General features: G+C 37.0%; 1 protein-coding gene across 4 annotated transcripts in view; it reads left to right on the top strand.

Moving 5' to 3' along the window:
* The window catches only part of DCDC2 (doublecortin domain containing 2), a 67042-nt gene that overhangs the window by 25375 nt on the left and 22930 nt on the right, over window positions 1-18737 (top strand). For all 4 annotated transcript variants that reach the window (XM_083827253.1, XM_083827252.1, XM_083827251.1 and 1 more), the window contains 3 exons: window positions 4853-4999; window positions 6154-6208; window positions 8738-8939. In XM_083827253.1, coding sequence (XP_083683379.1) covers window positions 4853-4999; window positions 6154-6208; window positions 8738-8939 — 404 coding nt within the window. The remainder of the gene's footprint in view (window positions 1-4852; window positions 5000-6153; window positions 6209-8737; window positions 8940-18737) is intronic.

The raw sequence follows: 18737 nt of genomic DNA, 5'->3' as shown, positions 1-18737 counted from the left end.
TATGTTTAGATATGTTTTTAAAACTCCATAAGTAGCTATAATGGATCCTTCCAGTTTTATGGGAAATTTATAAGAAAATTATCTTAAGAGCTACCTCCCAACTCAAACCATTCTATGATTCTATGAAAATGGAAATATGTTTACTCCAAGTCACTTTCATGTTTCATTGCAACTGCTATTTAAAAAGAAAAAAAAGCCCCTCAATTTGTTTCAACAGTTATTTCTTGATTAAATATTTTATTAACAGATATGGAATAATGCAATAATATTGCAATGTATTTAACAATAATAAAGTTGCATGTCAGTATAAAATCAACGACCCCTGTAAAGTCAGTAAAATATTTGGAATATCAAATAATGGATGCAGTCCATTTTGACTGACTTTATGGAGGTCATTTATTTTACTCTGTCATGTTTTCCTTTAATTTTGATGGTTCTTTAAAGTCACTGGGGCAAACAACTTCAAGAAGAATGGTTTAGATCCTTTGGTTTTTGAAGACCTGTGCTCTGACAAGGGTGTGCTTTATACTCAGTCAGTTCAGACTCCTAATAAGAGCCGGGGCCAAAGCTGTAGTTGAGGGTTTTCCAATCCCGATATTTTCTGCTGGTCTGAATTGTTGTGGTATCCCAGGAGTAGCAGATGACATCTTGGATACATAAGTTTCAATCACCTTAAGGCCTGAAAATAAACTCTCTAAAATAAGATCTGATAGTTGTTGCAAGTTTTAGAGCAAAATGATATGCAGTCTCCATGACAAACTTTGCAGAGTAAGCAGACTGCCAAGGTGTGTACTGGCAAATTACTGACATTCCAGCATTGCCCCATGCAGAGCACATTACAGAAATCCATTCTTCAGACAGGAAAGGGCCTTTTGTTGGAATCATTCTTTACAGCTTACACAATGTCTGAGGCTAGTCTTGCAATCTCTTTCTCAAATCAGTGAAGATAAAATCTTCATAATCTCTTTCAGTTCTTCTGATTACTTTCCCAGAGCTGATACAGACCATAAAAGGTTTAGTTAATGCTGTCTGCTGACTGTTAGCTCTCATCTGTTTTTTCTTCTCAGTCAGGCATTTCCTTGCTTGTGTTATCAGGCTACTTAGCACTTTTACTTCCCTTAAACTAAACTTAAACATGTTTTGCAGTTTTCTGGATCTGATTCTCAGCTATCATAATTCTGAGGTGAACAGAGTAACAGCTGTTCACAACATCATTTTTTTCCTGCTTCCAGGTTGTTTAGGGATTTAAAAACCTTTTGCATTTTATTCTCTTTACTTGGTATCACTCCTTAGTAAATCTGAATGATGTATATGAAAGCATATATAATTATATACATTTTTAGAATTGATTTTCAGAAGTTCTGTTCTGTATTCAGTTTTAATCCTTTAAAAATAAGATAATGTACACGACTTTTTGAATTACTTAATGTTTTCCTTTTTCTGGTTTTCTTTTAATGCAGTTTTCATTTTATTTTCCTTAAAATGCTAGGAATGCATATTAAATACGTTAGTAAAGTGATTGTTGTTCTTTAATAAGTTATACATTAATTGCTGGGGTTTACTGAAACTATGTCAGTGTTAGGGGAGGTCTTGTAAGACCATTGATTCTGGGAAGATATAATTTCTCATTAAAGAAGAGTAAGTGGAATTACGAGAACCTGCATTAGGTATATGGCAATGTTTCTTTTCCGTGTAATTAAATGTATACAAAGCTGCCAAGTCTTACATAGTTTCACATACGGTTTTAAAAGAAAGAAAAAAAAAAGAAAAAAAAAAAAAGGCCATCCCTATCAGAATAGGGACATAAATAAGAAATATGAGAGAGAAGACAATGAGGAAGTAGCCTTTCTCCTTGATTGTGCTTGGGGATGGGGTACAGCAACCTGATTGGCAGGTATCTGGTGTGTGGACAGGCAGGTATTTGGTTCCACAAGCTGTATCTTTGCTGTCTGCCTTGTTAGTCTGTATGCTTGCTTTGTTTTGGCTGCCACTTTTTTGGCTTGGACTCGGGAGGGAAAACTGAAGTCTACTGACAGCCCACAGGACAAGCCTTTGATCATTCCCCAGTGACCAGAAGACATGACTACAATGACATCTGCTGCATAATACTAACCAGGGAAATATTAGCAAAACCAGGATGTGTTTGAATGGTTCAAACCAGGTGGGTGGGTAAAAAGCTTCAGAAGTAAGTGTCACAAGAATTGTGTGATACTTGTTAAGTCAATAGTTACTTATATTTCTCTGGAGTTCCCTTTTATTTGAAAAAATGAATTTTTAATTCCCTTGTCATATTCAGTGACTGATATGTTTATTATGCTTATGTTATTATGATTATTATTTTTAGGATGAAATATACAACTAGAGACTGCTAGATATTTTTCCATAAAAAAATTGGGTGTTGCATTAAGCAAACAAGTTTTCTACTTTAAATGTAATATTAAAACATAATCAAAGCGAAAGATCAGGTACGAGATCATGTTTGTAAGTACCGCTATGTACCTGTACATGCAACACCATACAAATATATAAAACAATACTACAGTACACCGATTTGCCTTTTTCTTCCAAGTTCCACAAAGCAAAATGTAATCTAGCAAAATACAGTCAGATTAATTCAGAAATGAGCTTTTGCTTATGTCTAGATTGCTTTTTTTTTTTTTTAATTATCATTGTTTGTGTGTAACTGATGTTATCTGAATGGTAGTGAAACATAATTTTTTCTTCAAATTGTTGGGACGTCTATGAAATGTTTGCTCTATAAAGTAAATATGAAATATGAATAGTACAGACGGAATGCTTCAGAGTTAGTATACTTTTTTTTGGTGAGGAAACAGCAATATGATCAAGATTTTTAAAAGCTGCAATTTTTCCATTGAGAACATTTGGTCTTAGCATTTAGAAAACTGAAGTACTTCTAGGTGCAGTACTTTCCTAGGTGCAGGATGTACCTAGAAAATCAAAGTGCTTTCGTGTGGAGCATAAGAAAGGCATGGAGATGCTGAAGCAAGTGTAGCAATGGGCCATGAAGATGAAGGCCTTGAAGGTGCATGTTATGTGAAAAAGGGCAGAGAGAGCTGGCATTAGTTAGCCTGGAGAAGGCCCAGGGAGGATCTTACCAATATGTATTAATATTTGTTGGGGTTGAGTGAAGAAATCAGAGACAGGCTTTTAGTGGTGTCCAGTGACAGAACAAGAAACAATGAGAGCAAACTGAAATACAGAAAATTCAGCTTAAATAGAAGAGAGAAAAAAATTTACTGTAAGAGTCATCAAACACTGGAACATGTTGCCCAGAAAGTTTATGGAGTCTTCATCCTTGTAGTTTTTCAAAACACAACTGGACATAGCCCTGAGCAACCTGCTGTAGTTGCTCTTGCTTTGTACAGGGAACTTGGACTACACAGTCTCCAGCAGTCCTGTCCAAACTCAGCTATTTTGTGGTTCTTTAAGTGGTTCTACATACTGCATTTTTTTTCCTGTATTTATTCAAGGTTGTGCCACTATGTGTATGAACTTAAAAGGCAGCTTTTTCTCTGTTAAACTGATGTTTTTTGGATTTCATAAGTCAGGGATGTTCTCAAGGCAGGCTATTTATATTATTCATAAAAGGTTCTTTGTATACGTACATGTATCTTATTATATCTCCTAATCTTATTATATCTCCTTGCACTATTAAAATGTATGAATAACACATAAAGTAGCTCCTGTAGAAGGCTTAGGGAAAATCATTTAAGATGGCCATTCAACATTCCTGCATTTAAAAGACTTAGAATCATAGAATGATTTGGGTTGGAAGGGACCTTAAAGGTCATCTAACTCCAAACCCCCTGCTATGTGCAGGGACACCTCCCAGTAGACCAAGTTGCTCAAAGTCCCATCCAGCCCCATCCAGCCTGGCCTTGAACCCTGGGGCATCCACAACTTTTCTGGGCAAATTGTTTTATTGCCTCACCACCCTCAAAGTGAATAATTTCTTCCTTATATGTAATCTAAACCTACCCTCTTTCAGTTTAAAACAATTACTCCTTTTCCTATCACTACCCTACCTGACAAAGAGTCCCCCTCCAGCTTTCCTGTAGCCCCCCTTTAGGCATTGGAAGGTTGCTATGAGTTCTCCCCGGAGCCTTCTCTTCTCTGGGCTTCTCTTCTCCAAGTCTCTCAGCCTGTCTTCATAGGAGAGGTGCTCCAGCCCTTGGTTATCCTTGTGATCCTCCTCTAGACTTGATCTAATAGGTCCACGTCCTTCTTGTGCTGGGGGCCCCAGGATTTTAATGCAAAAGTGATAATGTTGGTTTTTAATTTAAACTTAAATATCGTCAAATTTTGGAATGTGCTTCATAGGAAAGAGTTTATTCATTATAGAACGTTTTCTCCTTTCCTTATTGCATTGATCATCCTTAAATAAAATTACAAATTTGACAGTGATCCCAATGAAGTGATTGGGATAGCTTAGAAATAATGTGTTGTCATGCATACTCCCCTCACTCCTAAGTCCGTAATGTTTCTTCCTTCTCAGTAAAGTGTGCGAACAGAAATGATTATGGTGAAAATCTATCTGGTGTTAAAGTAATTTATTCTTCATACTTACGTAGGAATGGTGAGAGTATTTTATCTGTCATAGTGCTTCACATTTTATTAGCTTTAACTGTGATTAGTTTAACTGTGATTTAGGTCATTTTGCTATGTCTTTTCTTGTCATTTTTTATGTTGCAACTTATCATTGTATCCACTGTACTTTATTGGGTTTCAAATCTGAAAATGTACATGATTAGATCAGCATTGCTTTCAGTGCTTTTACTAAACACTATGGAATGATAAGGTTTATTATTTTAAACCTTTCTGTATTTTTCAGACTTTACAGTTTAGATGGAAAACTTGTTCAGGATGGGTCAGATTTGGAGAATGGGCAATTTTATGTTGCAGTGGGTAGAGAAAAGTTTAAGAAGTTGCCATACGGTGATCTGCTGTTTAGCAAATCTACAATAAGAAGGCCGCAGGGGTAAGTTCCATATGTGTGTGATACACTTCTTATGCTTGTGTATGCGTGTATCAATATATTTACAAAGTACTACCACTGTAGTACAAAATCATAATGTCAAAAATGTTTGTAAGGAAAGGATGGATGGGCTTGTATGGATGCAAATTTTTATTGAGCACTTTTAAGAATGTTGAGATAGAAATCTGTAGTAAAAGAGAAAATATAAATTCAAAGGACTATTTCACCTCGTAAACATGCTATTGATCATGTATCACAAAATTCTTGCCAGATAAAGAAATTTTTGTTTTGGCTTGGCTTAATCTTTTTTTTTTTCTTTCTTTTTTTTTTTTTTTCCTGGAACACAAATGAGATTATGAATTATGAGCTGAATGAGATTACGTGTAACTACACCTATTGAAATCTACTCTTGTTTGGTTATATTTTAAGGAATATGTACTCCTTCAAGAATGCTTTAGGTTTGCGTCTTTTTTTTATTAGACAGCATTATTGCACAATGGAGCCCTAAAAAGGATCTCTGTAAGGAAAAATGTGGGCTTTTAGTATCTTTGGGAAATACAAAGCTAAATAAGGAGACATTTCAATGAAATAAATGGAAAGAAAAGAATGGAAATTTGTCATGCAGATTGACATGATTTAGGGGATTTATGCAACAGTCTGCACATAAACTGGGGTGCAATTAATAATACATTTATTTATTTATTTATTTATCTTAGCAAGCAACTGTAGACAATACGACTAGCAAAGTATTTTGGGAAACAACATTTAGAACAAATGAATTTAAAGACAGTGGGAAGTGTTGCTTAAGATGTGTTGATCAACTGATATAAACAGAATTTTATTGAAATTGCTGGAACTTTTCATGGGATTAGTTTTAAGTATCTTACACAGTAACTTGCTGAATACTGCTCTGTGGATTTTCAGTACATAAATTGTGCATTGTAGAGAAATGTAATACATTTGTTTGAATAAGTTCATGATTATGTATTTAAATGTAGTCTAGTGAACAGAATTTACTGATTCTTAGCAAAGCTGTGCAATGGATAAAACAACTCTGTTGGCATAGGTGGCTTGGTGTTATCTTTCTAGGTTATAGAAGGATATTGTTTATAACAGTGACAGTGTACAGAATTCTAAGATATGACTTATTTCTACAGTTCCAAAGCATTTGTACTACCTCCAATTGTGGGATCTCGAAAATCTAAAGGCAGTGTAAGTATCAAATGCAATAATAAAGTTTTTTTCTAATTTTGCTTAATTCCAGCAGATGGAAAGTCCTTGTCCTTTGGGTTTTAATTAAATATGAAAGGAAAAAATCTCCAGCCACCTGGTGTAATGCTTATTAATGCTTGATGTATCTGTAGCTATTTGCAGTGTCAGTTAGACAAAAGAAATCTAAGAAAATATTATTGCAATAATGTCTGTCTTATTTTTTATAAAACCTTCCATAGCAAAGATCAACTGTTGCTTTGAGGTCCTTCCTAAAATCCTTTTCAACTGTATTCATGTATTGGTTCATTTTTTCTTTTTTCAAATTATACACCAAAAGGTGTATACACCACAGGACTTTTTACAAAACTTATTGCAGAAAATGATGTTTCTGTATGCTGATTCTTATTAAGTCCCTAAAACTGTTTCCTGGCTGATCAGTGTTTTGTCCCTAGCTAACCATTACTATACAGAGCTTGAGTATCCACTGTTTTGTGTCCTGTATAGCTACTTATATGTGTACAAAATGAGTCCACTGTAGACTTCAGGAAGTGCCAGATTGGAATAGAAGTGTCTGTTTGCACCAGTTACATATAAGTGCAGTTTACTGTACCAGTACAAGACAGCACAGCATCAGACTCGCAGTCTGACATTTTTATTATGGCAGTTGGTCATATCCAACCACTATTAACAAACCAAAAAAAATCCCACCCACCCTAGAGCCACTAAACAAAATAAAGTATACAAATCTCTGTTCCATTTTGCTGAAATGCAGATGATAAAATCTCAATAAAGAATATAGTGTCATTTTAAAATGTGAGTTTCACAATTTTAACATTCTTAAAAATAACTCATTGTTAACTATTTTAGCTCCTTCTTTTAGTACTTAATGACATACACGGAAAATTATTTTATAATCAGTTATATTCCATGGGGATTGTAACAAAAGACCAATGCTTGAATATTTGACACACTGATAACAAGTTTCAAAACTTAAGGTGGCGGGAATATGTCATACTGCTCTTAAATATCTAATGCAATACTTAGGCTGAACTGGTATAGATCATTAAATTATTTACTTCTGTTTGGTTTCTACATTTTTTTACTACTATTTCTTGGGAGTAACAGGTTGAATTACAAGAGGCTGAAATAGTGCTGTGACTTGATTTTTCTTTATATCAACAGGGTAAATGGTAGATTCAGTAGTATTGGTAGATAAATGTTTGATTAGATAGTAAAACCTACACAGTACTTAAGTAAAATATTTCGAACAGAACTGATTTCTACTGATTATATGTAAATTAGAAGAAACACATTAAAAAAGAATCATGCATGCAAGTTTTTTTAAGAGATGCAGGACTTTATTCAGGACTTATTTTTCTGAACAGTTTTCATTTTATATGGACACTGCCTTCTAACTTCAGCAGTGAGGCGAAAAGAATTGTCCATGACCCTTGCACAATGAAAGGCCTTTCTGGTGTGCAGTTTCTAAAGTGGCATAAACTGTTCATGCAGCTACACTAAGCAAAACAATAAAGCACAGTATACTTGTCTTCCATGATTTAGTTAAGTCTGTGATAAGGTGAATGGTTCCAGATGCTGATAAGATTTTCTGTCCTCTGCTCTAGTGTTTTGTTGTTATATTGAACATTTTGACAGAACTGGAGTAGTAAGAAACTACACATGCCATTTGACTGGCAGAATTACGAGGCTGACAGCTGCTAATGAGAGGCGACAATGAGGGTTTTCAGTTGGTAAACTCTTAACCCAGCCTAGTATGATATAAACAGCACCCTATAGGGCTACTATGTACAATTAAGTTTTTTATATTTCTTGTGAACAGATTTAGACTCAGGAAAAATTATAAATTGATAAAATCTCTAGCTACTGGAATTATTGATAAACTCAGGATCATACATACATCAAAGCTGAAGAAAATCAGGACCAGGTTTCTGTTCCTGTTTCTAGGTACACAACAGAACAAGCAGAGGAATGGGCTGATTTCCTTGGAGGTAATTCAGAGGTGACATGCTGACAGACCCATTTCTAAGCATGATCCTGCCACACAAAGACTGTCATCCTCTTCCAGCTGTTTTTGACACTTAGCAGATTAATACCCGTGTTTCATTTACACAGGCAATGAATTATTCACAAGTTATATATGCTGTATCTAGTGACTTTCTACACATATGCATAGATGAGATATAGCTGTGTATTATGTGTATACATGTATAGATTTGGCTAGCCATTTCTTTCATGAGATGAAACAATATTTCCTTTTAATAAATGTGTTGTTTTCTTCTGAGAATTGTTGAGGAGCATTTAATCAGTCAGATCATATAGCAAGTCGATAAAACAGTTATGGTTTTTCAGATTGCTTTAGATATCCTTTAACTGTACTGATTTTAAATTAATATGATTCTGTAACACCTGATACCAACCCACAGATGTTAAAAAGTTGGAATAAAGTTAAAATTTTAAAATGAACTTAATTAAATTCATCAGTGATAGTTATGAACACTTTTTTTTCAGGGAAATGATCGGCAGTCTAAATCTACTGTTGGATCCAGTGATCCTGGAGAGAACAGTTGCTCACCTCAGCCTCCAAAAGGGAAGGACAAGAAATGCCATAATCCAGAGGATTCCGTGTCTAGAGGACACTTTTCTAACAAATCTACAAAAGTAAAACAAACAATGAGAGTAGCAGCCTCCACAGGAGTCCTTCAAGATAATGGTCAGTACCAAGATAAACTCAGTCATAGCATAGTGGCTTTTTATCTTCTGTTAAACCAGTGAAACACACTGTTAGTATAGTTCTTGAATTGTCAGCTTATTCTGGCTGATTTAATTTACAGAAGTTCTTTTTGCTTAGGAAATGTACCTGTGCAAGATGTTATAATTCAACAGGAGGCTGCGTACAATATTTAGTATATCTTGCAAGTGAAATAAACTAACATGGCCCTATCTTTATTCTTTTGATATAAGCATAATAGAAAATATATTTTGACCACTTTCTTTCACTGTTCTGCACTGCAAAAAAAAAGTGAAGACAAGGAGCTGGCCTACTCAAAGGACACTTCACTTCCTGTGAGGATCCCTGGTTGGCACCCTGGTTCTGTATAACAAAAAGACTAGGGAGGGACTCTGTCAGGGAGTGTAGTGAGAAGACAAGGAATAATGGCTTTAAACTAAAAGAGGGTAGATCTAGATTAGCTATAAGGAAGAAATTCTTTACTTGGAGGGTGGTGAGGCACTGGAACAGGTTGCCCAGAGAAGTTGTGGATGCCCCCCTCTGTGGAAGTGTTCAAGACCAGGTTGGATGGGGCTTTGGGCAACCTGGTCTGGTGGGAAGTGTCTCTGCCCATGGTATGGGGGTTGGACCTGGATGATGTTTTTCTTGTCTTGTGCTTTATACTTACCACCATCACCTGTGTTTTTTTATTTAATGGCTAGAAGACTGTCCCCTCACTACAGATACTGCTGACATACTGGAATGGCTATTTTTCCTCATTGATAAGAGTTTCAAAAGTAATTAATAAAGGCCAATTAATATCTGTCAGTAGAAATAAATTATAATTTTCATAGCATTTGACACCACTTCGTACTGCTGTTTTTGTTCATAATTAAGTGCACAATAGTTAATCATGGTTTAAAACTTCAGTATACATCATCCAACAACACTGTTCTGTTCATCTGCATTTGTCTAGAATCATGAGTTGCAAATTTACGATTATTTTTCTTGCTGAAGAATAGTAATTATATTAAAATGAAAGTGACTGGAAATGTTCATCCCTTATAACTCAGGAAATGACTGAATAGTTCCTTTTGCTTGAAATTATCATAGTGTGTCCCTACTTTTTATGGATTTAGTGGTGCATGCTAAAAACATTTAAGAGAGCAAGTAGCAGAGCTGACCTCTCAGAGAGGAACTTACATGTTTGGCTTACCTGTTTTAAAAGCTCAGTGAAAAGCTTTTATATTTAATGGTTATCCACTTGGGATACCTCAAGTCATTGATAAGTTTTCAATTTTTTAAAAATTGATGCATTGACCTATGTTGGGAAGTAATGGTACAGAATTCTTTACACAGAGCTCAAAATCCATATATTGTGGTCTAGCATCCTCTTCAGAGTACTGAACTGCTCTTAGTAGAGACTTACCACAGAATCACAGCATGTGGTTGTGGTTGGAAGGGACCTCTGGAGGTCATCTGGTTCAAGCCCCTCCTCAAGCAGGGACACTAGAGCAAAATGTCCAGGACTATGTCCAAGTGGCAAAGCCATCTAGGCTGTAATTAGGTAGATCTCAGTCAGATCTCTGACATTAAGAACAGCCAAAGCAGATAACTTTTCCTGATAGGTATAGTGACATTATATTGATTTTCTATATACATATATATATATATATTTTTTTTTTTTCTGGCCTGCACATTTTGTAGGTAAAATTTCTGCAGATGTCTTCTAGAAGCAAGCAGACCACTCTTGCCAAGCCAAGAAAGATGTGCTCTATGCCTTGTGGACCTTGCATTAGTTTAACAGGTTTCTGGTTGCTTCCTTTCCATTCCCAATGGTGAAAAGATTACTAGAAGCAGTAATAGGTTTTCCTGTCCTTTCAGCAGGCAGTGACTTAGAGTCGAATCTTACTTTGGAAATATAGTGAGACCTTTCTCTCTCCATATTTTGCATTATTGCTTCTCCACCTGCTGACAGAAATGTTTGGAAATCCACTGAGTTTGTTGAAGAAGTGATTGCTTGCTATTTCCACTTTACCTTTTCCATGTTTTATGAGTCTTCTGTATCTGGGAGGCCAATCCTCTCGTTTGAGCTAAAGTATGTTGGGAGAAGCTCTCAGTTATCTCTGTGCACCTTTATTTATCCTCCATGTATGAAGACCCGCTGGTTGATGTGGGAATGGGCAGTTTGATTTCTGTGCTGTTATGCATATCTAGACCTAGCTGGTAATGCAGGCAGCTGCTGAAGGAGATAATGTCTCTGGGTTGAATTCAAACAACAGTATGGGATGAGAAATCGAGAGCTGTGTAATGAGTTTCTGATGGTGTGCAATCCCTGGTCTCAGCTGATGAGAAGGTGTATTGTTGATGAGAACGGCTTTCTTTTACAAGCACAAAACCCAAACCATTTCATCCTCCTGTAATTCTTTAGGCCAACCACCACGAGGATTGCAGGCTTATGAACATTTACAGATTTTATCTTTCCCTAATTCAGTTCCCCAGTATTTGTTCACTTGGATCAAGTGGAAAACATCCCTGGAAGCAGTTGCCTTAATATTCTTATTATAAGGCCACTAGTTCAAAATGATTTTAAGCCCTGCTTGTATTTTAATGAGAAGTACATCCTCATTATTTAATTCATCTAGTTCAGCTTAAATGTATTTCTTTGCCAAATGATTCAAACTAAATTTCATGATGTGTTACTTTTTTTACCCCTCCCTTTCTGGCTCCATTTTTTTTTCTGGTACTCTGGAGTAAGTTGGATTTGCTTTTTATTAATAATATTATTAATAATAACAATAATAATAACTATAATTGTAAATTATTAGTGTGATAGGAGTTTTACAACTGGATTTATTCTTGAGCATATTTATTCTTGAGCAACCTACTAATGGTAGGTTTTATGTTACTCAGATAATAACTTTTCTATTCTTTATGCATGCAGAACGATTTTTTTTTTCTCTATTGAAACCTAGGAATGTAAGAGGAGTTAACACACTATGCCCTGCTTGGTAACCAATATTTATCACTTTGTTTTGCCTTTCACTGTTCTTTCCCATGAAAATGAATAACAGGCGTTTCTCTGTATGGTCAAAAATACTAGGAAATAAACATTTCCATGTGTGATACAAAGGATTCTGAAACTGCTTTTGAACGTTTTTGCCCATATTTGTCTGCTTGTGAGAGACTCCAGCATTTGCAGACAAAATATGAGGAAGGAGCACAACCCTTGAAAAAACAGAGCAAGGGTCTTTTCACTTAAGTCTGACCCTGTGCAAGAGCTCCACTGCTTTTAGAACATGGGTAGCTTGTAATGACAGTTTAAAGAACGTGTACTATACATGGCCCCAAAGAGTCATCATCTATGCAGGTATTGTGTCCTGATTGTTTTTTCTAGTCACACCTTAAGATGGAGTGACCTGAAGTACAGGCCAGCAAGGCTGTGGGAGCTGAGAGCTGTTAGAGTGCTACAACTTCAGTATCCTCTGTCCCAGACAAACCATCCGTGTCAAAGATTTCCCTTGCGTCAGTGTCCTGGCATTCTCTCAGCTTAATGTTGGACCATGAAAATATAAGATTGCAGAGGTCAGCATTACAGCATATTTCTGTCCTTTATTATCTGGAGTGACTGAACTGCTGTGTGATTTGTGATGATGTTAAACTTACTGCCAAAGGCATAGTATTTTGTGACCTCATGCCCTGGTTTATATCAAGCTTGCTTCTTTATTTCTCACTAGCTGAATATTTTGCACCCATGGCACTGTCTGTTGAGTTAAATATAGTACAGAAGCTTGATTAACTATTTCCACCAAATCATCTGTCTGTAGATGGGATGTGGAAGTTCTTAGTTCATTGATTTAACGTACATTTTGGATCAGAGATAAGCAGTGAAATAGTCCCCTTCAAAAGATTTCCCTAGAGAGACTCTTCAGCCAAATGATCATTGTGAGCCTACTGACTGAACTCTGGCAGTTGTGGATCTGAGAAATGAGTAGATGTATCAAAGTAAGCAAAATCTGAAACATTCTGTCCTCATCAGCATTGGCATTGCTTTATATAGCACATCATATGAGAGTCACCTGGCTCCATTTTGACCTGTGCAATCCTTTCTTTTTACCAAAAAGAAGCTCCCAGTGATGAATTCTTACTACATGGTTTCTTGCTACCCAAGGAAACAAACCAGCTTGCCTCCTTTAAGCAGGCCATGGCTGGCTTCTTTGCCTGCTTCTTTGGACATACTAAATTAGCATACCAATGAAACAGGACAGAGAGATGTCAAAAATATGCAAACATGGAAAATATTTTCATATCCAGATGATCTAATGTGTCTGTCATACAGTCTGTTGTCCATGGCTCAGTAGGCTGCTTGGGTTCAACCTGCCTGACCATCCACTGTTCACAGGGACATCTGAACATACTTACCACCTTCTTGAAAAAAAAAAAACAACAAAAAAAAACCCATGAGGATCGTCATTAGCAGTGTTCTTCAGAATACGTGTTTTTGTACATCATTTGAGGGACCACACTCACAAGGTTGCACATCTGGTGGTATCACAGAATCAGGGAATGGTTGAGGTTGGAAGGGACCTCTGGAAGTCATCTGGTCCAACCAACCTGCTCAGGCAGGGACACCTAGAGCAGGTTGCCCAGAACCATGTACAGACTGCTTCTGAAGATCTCCAAGGAGGGAGACTCCACAACCTCTCTGGACAACCTGTTCCAGTGCTCACTCACCCACACAGTAAAGAAGTGTTTCTTGATGTTTAGATGGAACCTCTTGTGTTCCAGTTTGTACCCATTTCCTCTTGTCTTGTCACTGGGCACCACTGAAAAGAGCCTGTCTTTTTCATCTTTGCACATTCCCTTCAGGCACCAACCTTATAAACATAGTCTGTAGACTATGTCTATACTTTCCCACCAGGACTCCTAGATTTTTTTGTGCTGATCTGCTTTCCAGCTGGGTGACCCCCAACATGTACTTGTGCCTGGGGTTGTTCCTCACTAGTCTTTCAACTAGTCTTTCATCCTAGTTGTTGGGACCTGGAATTCCACAAGGCTGGTTTTGCTGGTTAAAACTAAGGCAAAGAAGGCATTCAGTACTTTGGCCCCTTCACTATGACCAGGCCCCCTGTTCCATTCGGTAGAGGGCCTACGTTCTCTCAAGACTTCCTTTTGTTATTGATGTACCTGTAGAAGCCTTTCTTGTTGCCCTTGACATCCCTGGCCATATCTAATTTTACATGGGCTTTAGCTTTCCTAACTCCATCCCTGGATGCTCAGACAGTGTTTCTGTATTCCTCCTAGATTGCTTGTCCTTGTTTTCAACCTCTTCAGGCTTCCTTTCTGTGTTTTAAGTTTGGCCAGCAGCTCCTTACTCATCCACTCAGGCCTCCTGACATTTTTGATTGACTTCCTTTTTGTTCAGATGCATTACTCTTGAGCTTGAATATTAAGTAGCTTTCTTGTGCCTCTCTTCCCTCTAGGTCCTTATCCCTTGCGACTCTTTATGGTCTTTATGGTATGATCTTTAAGGTCCCTTCAACCCAAACCATTCTATGATTCCCTGGTTCTTGCAGGAAAAGATGTAGGAATCTGCAGGAGATGGCATGGAGTACAAAGTCAAGATGAACCACTATCAGAATATGTTTGTGTCTATTTCTTTAGCCACATGGCGCTAATATGCATGCTTCCATTTTTAAGCACGCAGCTTTAGTTCCATTTGTGTCACTGAAACTCTGACACTTTCTTGTTCAAAAGTAAAATAGTGTGTTCTTGAAGAGAACTATTGGTCACATACTTACTTACTGTGTCTGTTAGACTTGCACATGTGCTTAAATTTAAGCATGGGCATTTGGATTAAGAAGATTAGGACTTACTCTTTGAAGAAGAAGCTATTATCCTAAGCCTAATATATATATTATCCTCCTATATTAACTCCTATGTTTTCCAGAACGTGTGTGCTAAGCCTAATATATATATGCACACACGATCTGGAAAACATAGGAGTTCATTTAGTCTTATTATTTAATATTTAATGTCAGTTTTTCACACACATTCTATCCTCTGTATCATCATTTAACAGTGTGGATAAAACAGTTAATATTTCATATGACAATTTATAATCTTCGTTACAAGAACAGAGCTAAAAGCTTATGATAAAACATCAAGAAAACATATCATTCCTATATGAATTGCTAGTGTCTGGTATATATTTCACAGAGACATATTCCATGCCACACAAATTATTCAGCACATATGTGGTCATATGAGTATGTCTGCATCACAATATTAATTGAAAGAATCTATTAATGTCAGTGATATTGATATATATTATTTTAAAAATCTTTTATAAGCCCTGCCTTATAAAACCCTCTTATCTATACAGTGATCCAGTGTAAACATATGCCCATTTTACCTTTCTGTTTTATTCTCTTTTTTTATTTAGTGAGTAACAATGTTGTTAAGGATGCTTCTGTCCATTGTAAACTGTACAATTTAAAATATAAAATGTACACCTAAATTTTTATGAAATGGCTGTGGAAATATGTGAAAATCCTTTCAACAGGATAGTGTGAATGTTCCATTTGTGTAGTATTAGGCTTTTTGTATTTATTTATTGTTCCTTTTGACAGAAATATTTTAAAAAGGACTTACAGGTACTTTATCAGGAATGTAATGATAGGACAAGGAGTAACAGCTTTAACATGAAAGAGGGTAGATTTAGATTGGATAGAAGGAGGAAATTCTTTATTATGAGGGTGGTGGGGCACTGGAACAGGTTGTCCAGAGAAGCTGTGTATATCCCATCCCTGGAGGTGTTCAGGGCCAGGTTGGATGGGGCTTTGAGCAACCTGGTCTAGTGGGAGTTGTTCCAACTAGGGGATTGATACTGCATGATCTTTAAGGTCCCTTCCAACCCAAACCGTTCTATGATTCTAAAACATTGGCATTTCTGTAGTTCCTAGCTAACATTTGAAGATTCTTGATCTGAGTTAGAGTTACTTAATGGAGAGGATTGGATTTGTCCAGAGTCAGGATCCTGCTTTTTTATGGAAAGAGGAAAAACATACAATGTACACTAGTATTTATCAGAATTTTGGAGTGTTTTTAGCTCCAAGTCATTACGAGAATGTAACAGATAACTTTCTTCTGACTAATACAAAGTTATTCTTTTAAACATATCCATTAAGTGTATGTCCCAGTGCTCTTAAAAAAGTTCTTGTCTGTACTTTTCATGGTTGATTTATGCATGATGAGTTTTTAAAGCAAAAGTAATTTTCTGTACAGGTAGTTTATATTACAATAACGGAAGTGTGACAAGAACTCGCAAGAACAAATAATATTAGTGTTTTGTTTTGTTTTGTTTTTCATTTTAAGTATTCAGTAGATGTTAATGTGAATGCTGCTCTACAACTATGGAACAAGAATAAAATCAAACAGAATAGTCAGGAAGGACATACAAAGATCATTGAGACCAGCTGTCAGACTACTTCGGGGCTGACCCAAAGTTAAAGCAATACCATTAAAAGCATTATGCAAATACCTCTTAAACAAGGACGGGCAGGCATGGGACTTCAATAACCTCTATAGGAAGCCTGTTTCAGTGTCTGACTGCCCCCTGCATAAAGAAGTTTTTCCTAATGTCTAGTCTGAACCTCCCCTGGCGCAGGCATTCTCACACAACCTGTCACTAGATAGCAGGGAGAAAAGATGAGCACCTCCCTCTGAATATTTAACTCAGTTAAAAGGGGCAGGGGGGAAACCAACAGGCAAACCCTGGACACATTTTGTTAAAAAAATGAGGAACTGTTGTTTAATTTTAAATTAAAAAAATAGCTAACTACTTCATTGAAGTTAATTAAAAGAGTACAAAAGAGTAACCATGGCGTAAACTGGCACCCAGACATGCAGCAGTGCATGTGTGCTTTATTTGCATGCGTGCTGAAGACCCATTGCACTCCCCTTGGGTGTGAAGGGAACTTAAACTGCTGAAGCGGCATGATAGGAGCCAGAGGGCGGTTGAAGGGTACATGCCTGTTTCTAGGGTTGTTGTTTTTCTTCACTTGTTTTCAGTACTTCTTCAGTTACTGAAGACCTGAGTTAACATCCACCCCAAAGTGAAAGAGCAGAAGATAGGCTATTTCTCTGTGTATTAATGCAAGCTCTTCCCCTTCTCCTAACCTGTATGCTTTTAGTGTTCTGAAAAGTCTCTGTCAATAATCATCTTTCCCACACTCTGTCCTGCTTTGCTAACTTGCCTCTGAGCATGATGGACTCCTGTAACTGTTGTGTGATGAGTGAGACTGAAGTGGATGATGAAGTGCCTTAAAAGATGGTAATGGGGATAGTTTTTTTGGTATTAAGGCCCTTGTATTGTCCCTGAAGGTGACTGCTTGAGATACAGCTCTTATGCAGAAAACCATACCAAACCAAATAGTTTTACTACTTTGGCGATGTTCAGTTAGCAGAAAGGAGCACTGCAGCTTTCTTCCTAGTTCCCCAGTGCTTTTGGAAGCCTGCTTCAAACATATGTTTGAGGACCAGAAATTGAGAGGGAAAGGAGCAAGAGTCTCTTGCATTCTCTTCTTACCTTTGCCCACAGATGCAAAGCTGTAAGAACTGCACTTATGGGGTTAAGAGCAAAAATAAGCACAAGAACACCAGACTTAGCACATCTATTTTCCATCCGCATTACTGGCTGTTATCCAAAGTGCTACTTGGGCTAATTGCATTCGAACTCCACATAGCAAGACTAAAATAGGATTATTTGCAAAGACTCCAGCTGTAGTATACTTGGCCTCACCTTTGTGCCGTCCATTCAGAAGGCACGTACAGAAGTTTTGAAAAAGCTTTTTATTTGAAGAGGCTATTTGGTCTTATCTTTTTCCCTGTGACAGCAAGAAAAGAAGGATGCAGTAAATCCTAAAGGCTTCTTGACCTCGGTAAAGTTTCAGACCTCAGCTGCTCCTGGAAACTTGTTGCGGGCAAGACACATCTTGCCTACGTCCCATTGTATGAGGGTCAGAAGATTAATTCAGGCTTGCATCCTAGGCTTCAGCCATCCAGGAGAGACAAATGTGACTGGAGATGCCCACTGTCACAGCTGACAAAGAAATTCAAAATCTAGTTTACACTAGGTGCTGGAGTATTAGATGTGGTTCCTGCCTTAAATTATGACATTATCAATTTCACTTTAGAGAGAGGAATTTTATTCTGAAATGGAGATGATTTTTGATGGAGACCTAGAAGACAGCTCCTGGCTTTCAGTGATGATGGTTGCTCCCAAGTACTGTTTTGATCAGTATAGCTTTACTCCAAAGGCTTGTTGCAGTTACTCAGTTTGCTTTGCAGGGTTATTCCAAAAAAAATCAGTAAAATTCAGAGACTTTGGACTGAGTAGGGGAAGCATTTATCACTGGTTTACAATATTTTTTTTTTCCCTGATGGGCAGTGAAAAAGCCTCTTTGCATTTTATTCAGCTGCATTTGTCTGTCACTGATGTGGGATTAATTTTAATCTGCAACTAATGAACTACAGTGGGTTTACACATGTACATTTCAGAATGTACTGAAACAGACAAAAAGAAAATATTCACAATAGAAGATGTGTCCCATATTCTTTGCTGTTCTCCCTGCCAATTTAGCAGTTACGTGGAATCTTCTCTCCTCTGAGTGCCAGACTGTTCGAAAGTGATTGTTTCCTGGGACTTAACATCTGAAGAATTATCCTCATACCGTATTTAAAAGCTTAACCTGATCTTCCAACAGAGTTTAGTTGGGCTAGTCATGTATTCACTTGGAG

Source organism: Anser anser, assembly GCF_964211835.1.
Source record: "Anser anser genome assembly, chromosome: 2".
NCBI classification, from domain to species: domain Eukaryota; kingdom Metazoa; phylum Chordata; class Aves; order Anseriformes; family Anatidae; genus Anser; species Anser anser.
The sequence above is the reverse complement of the archived record's forward strand: the minus strand, read 5'-3'. Positions and strand labels throughout refer to the sequence as shown.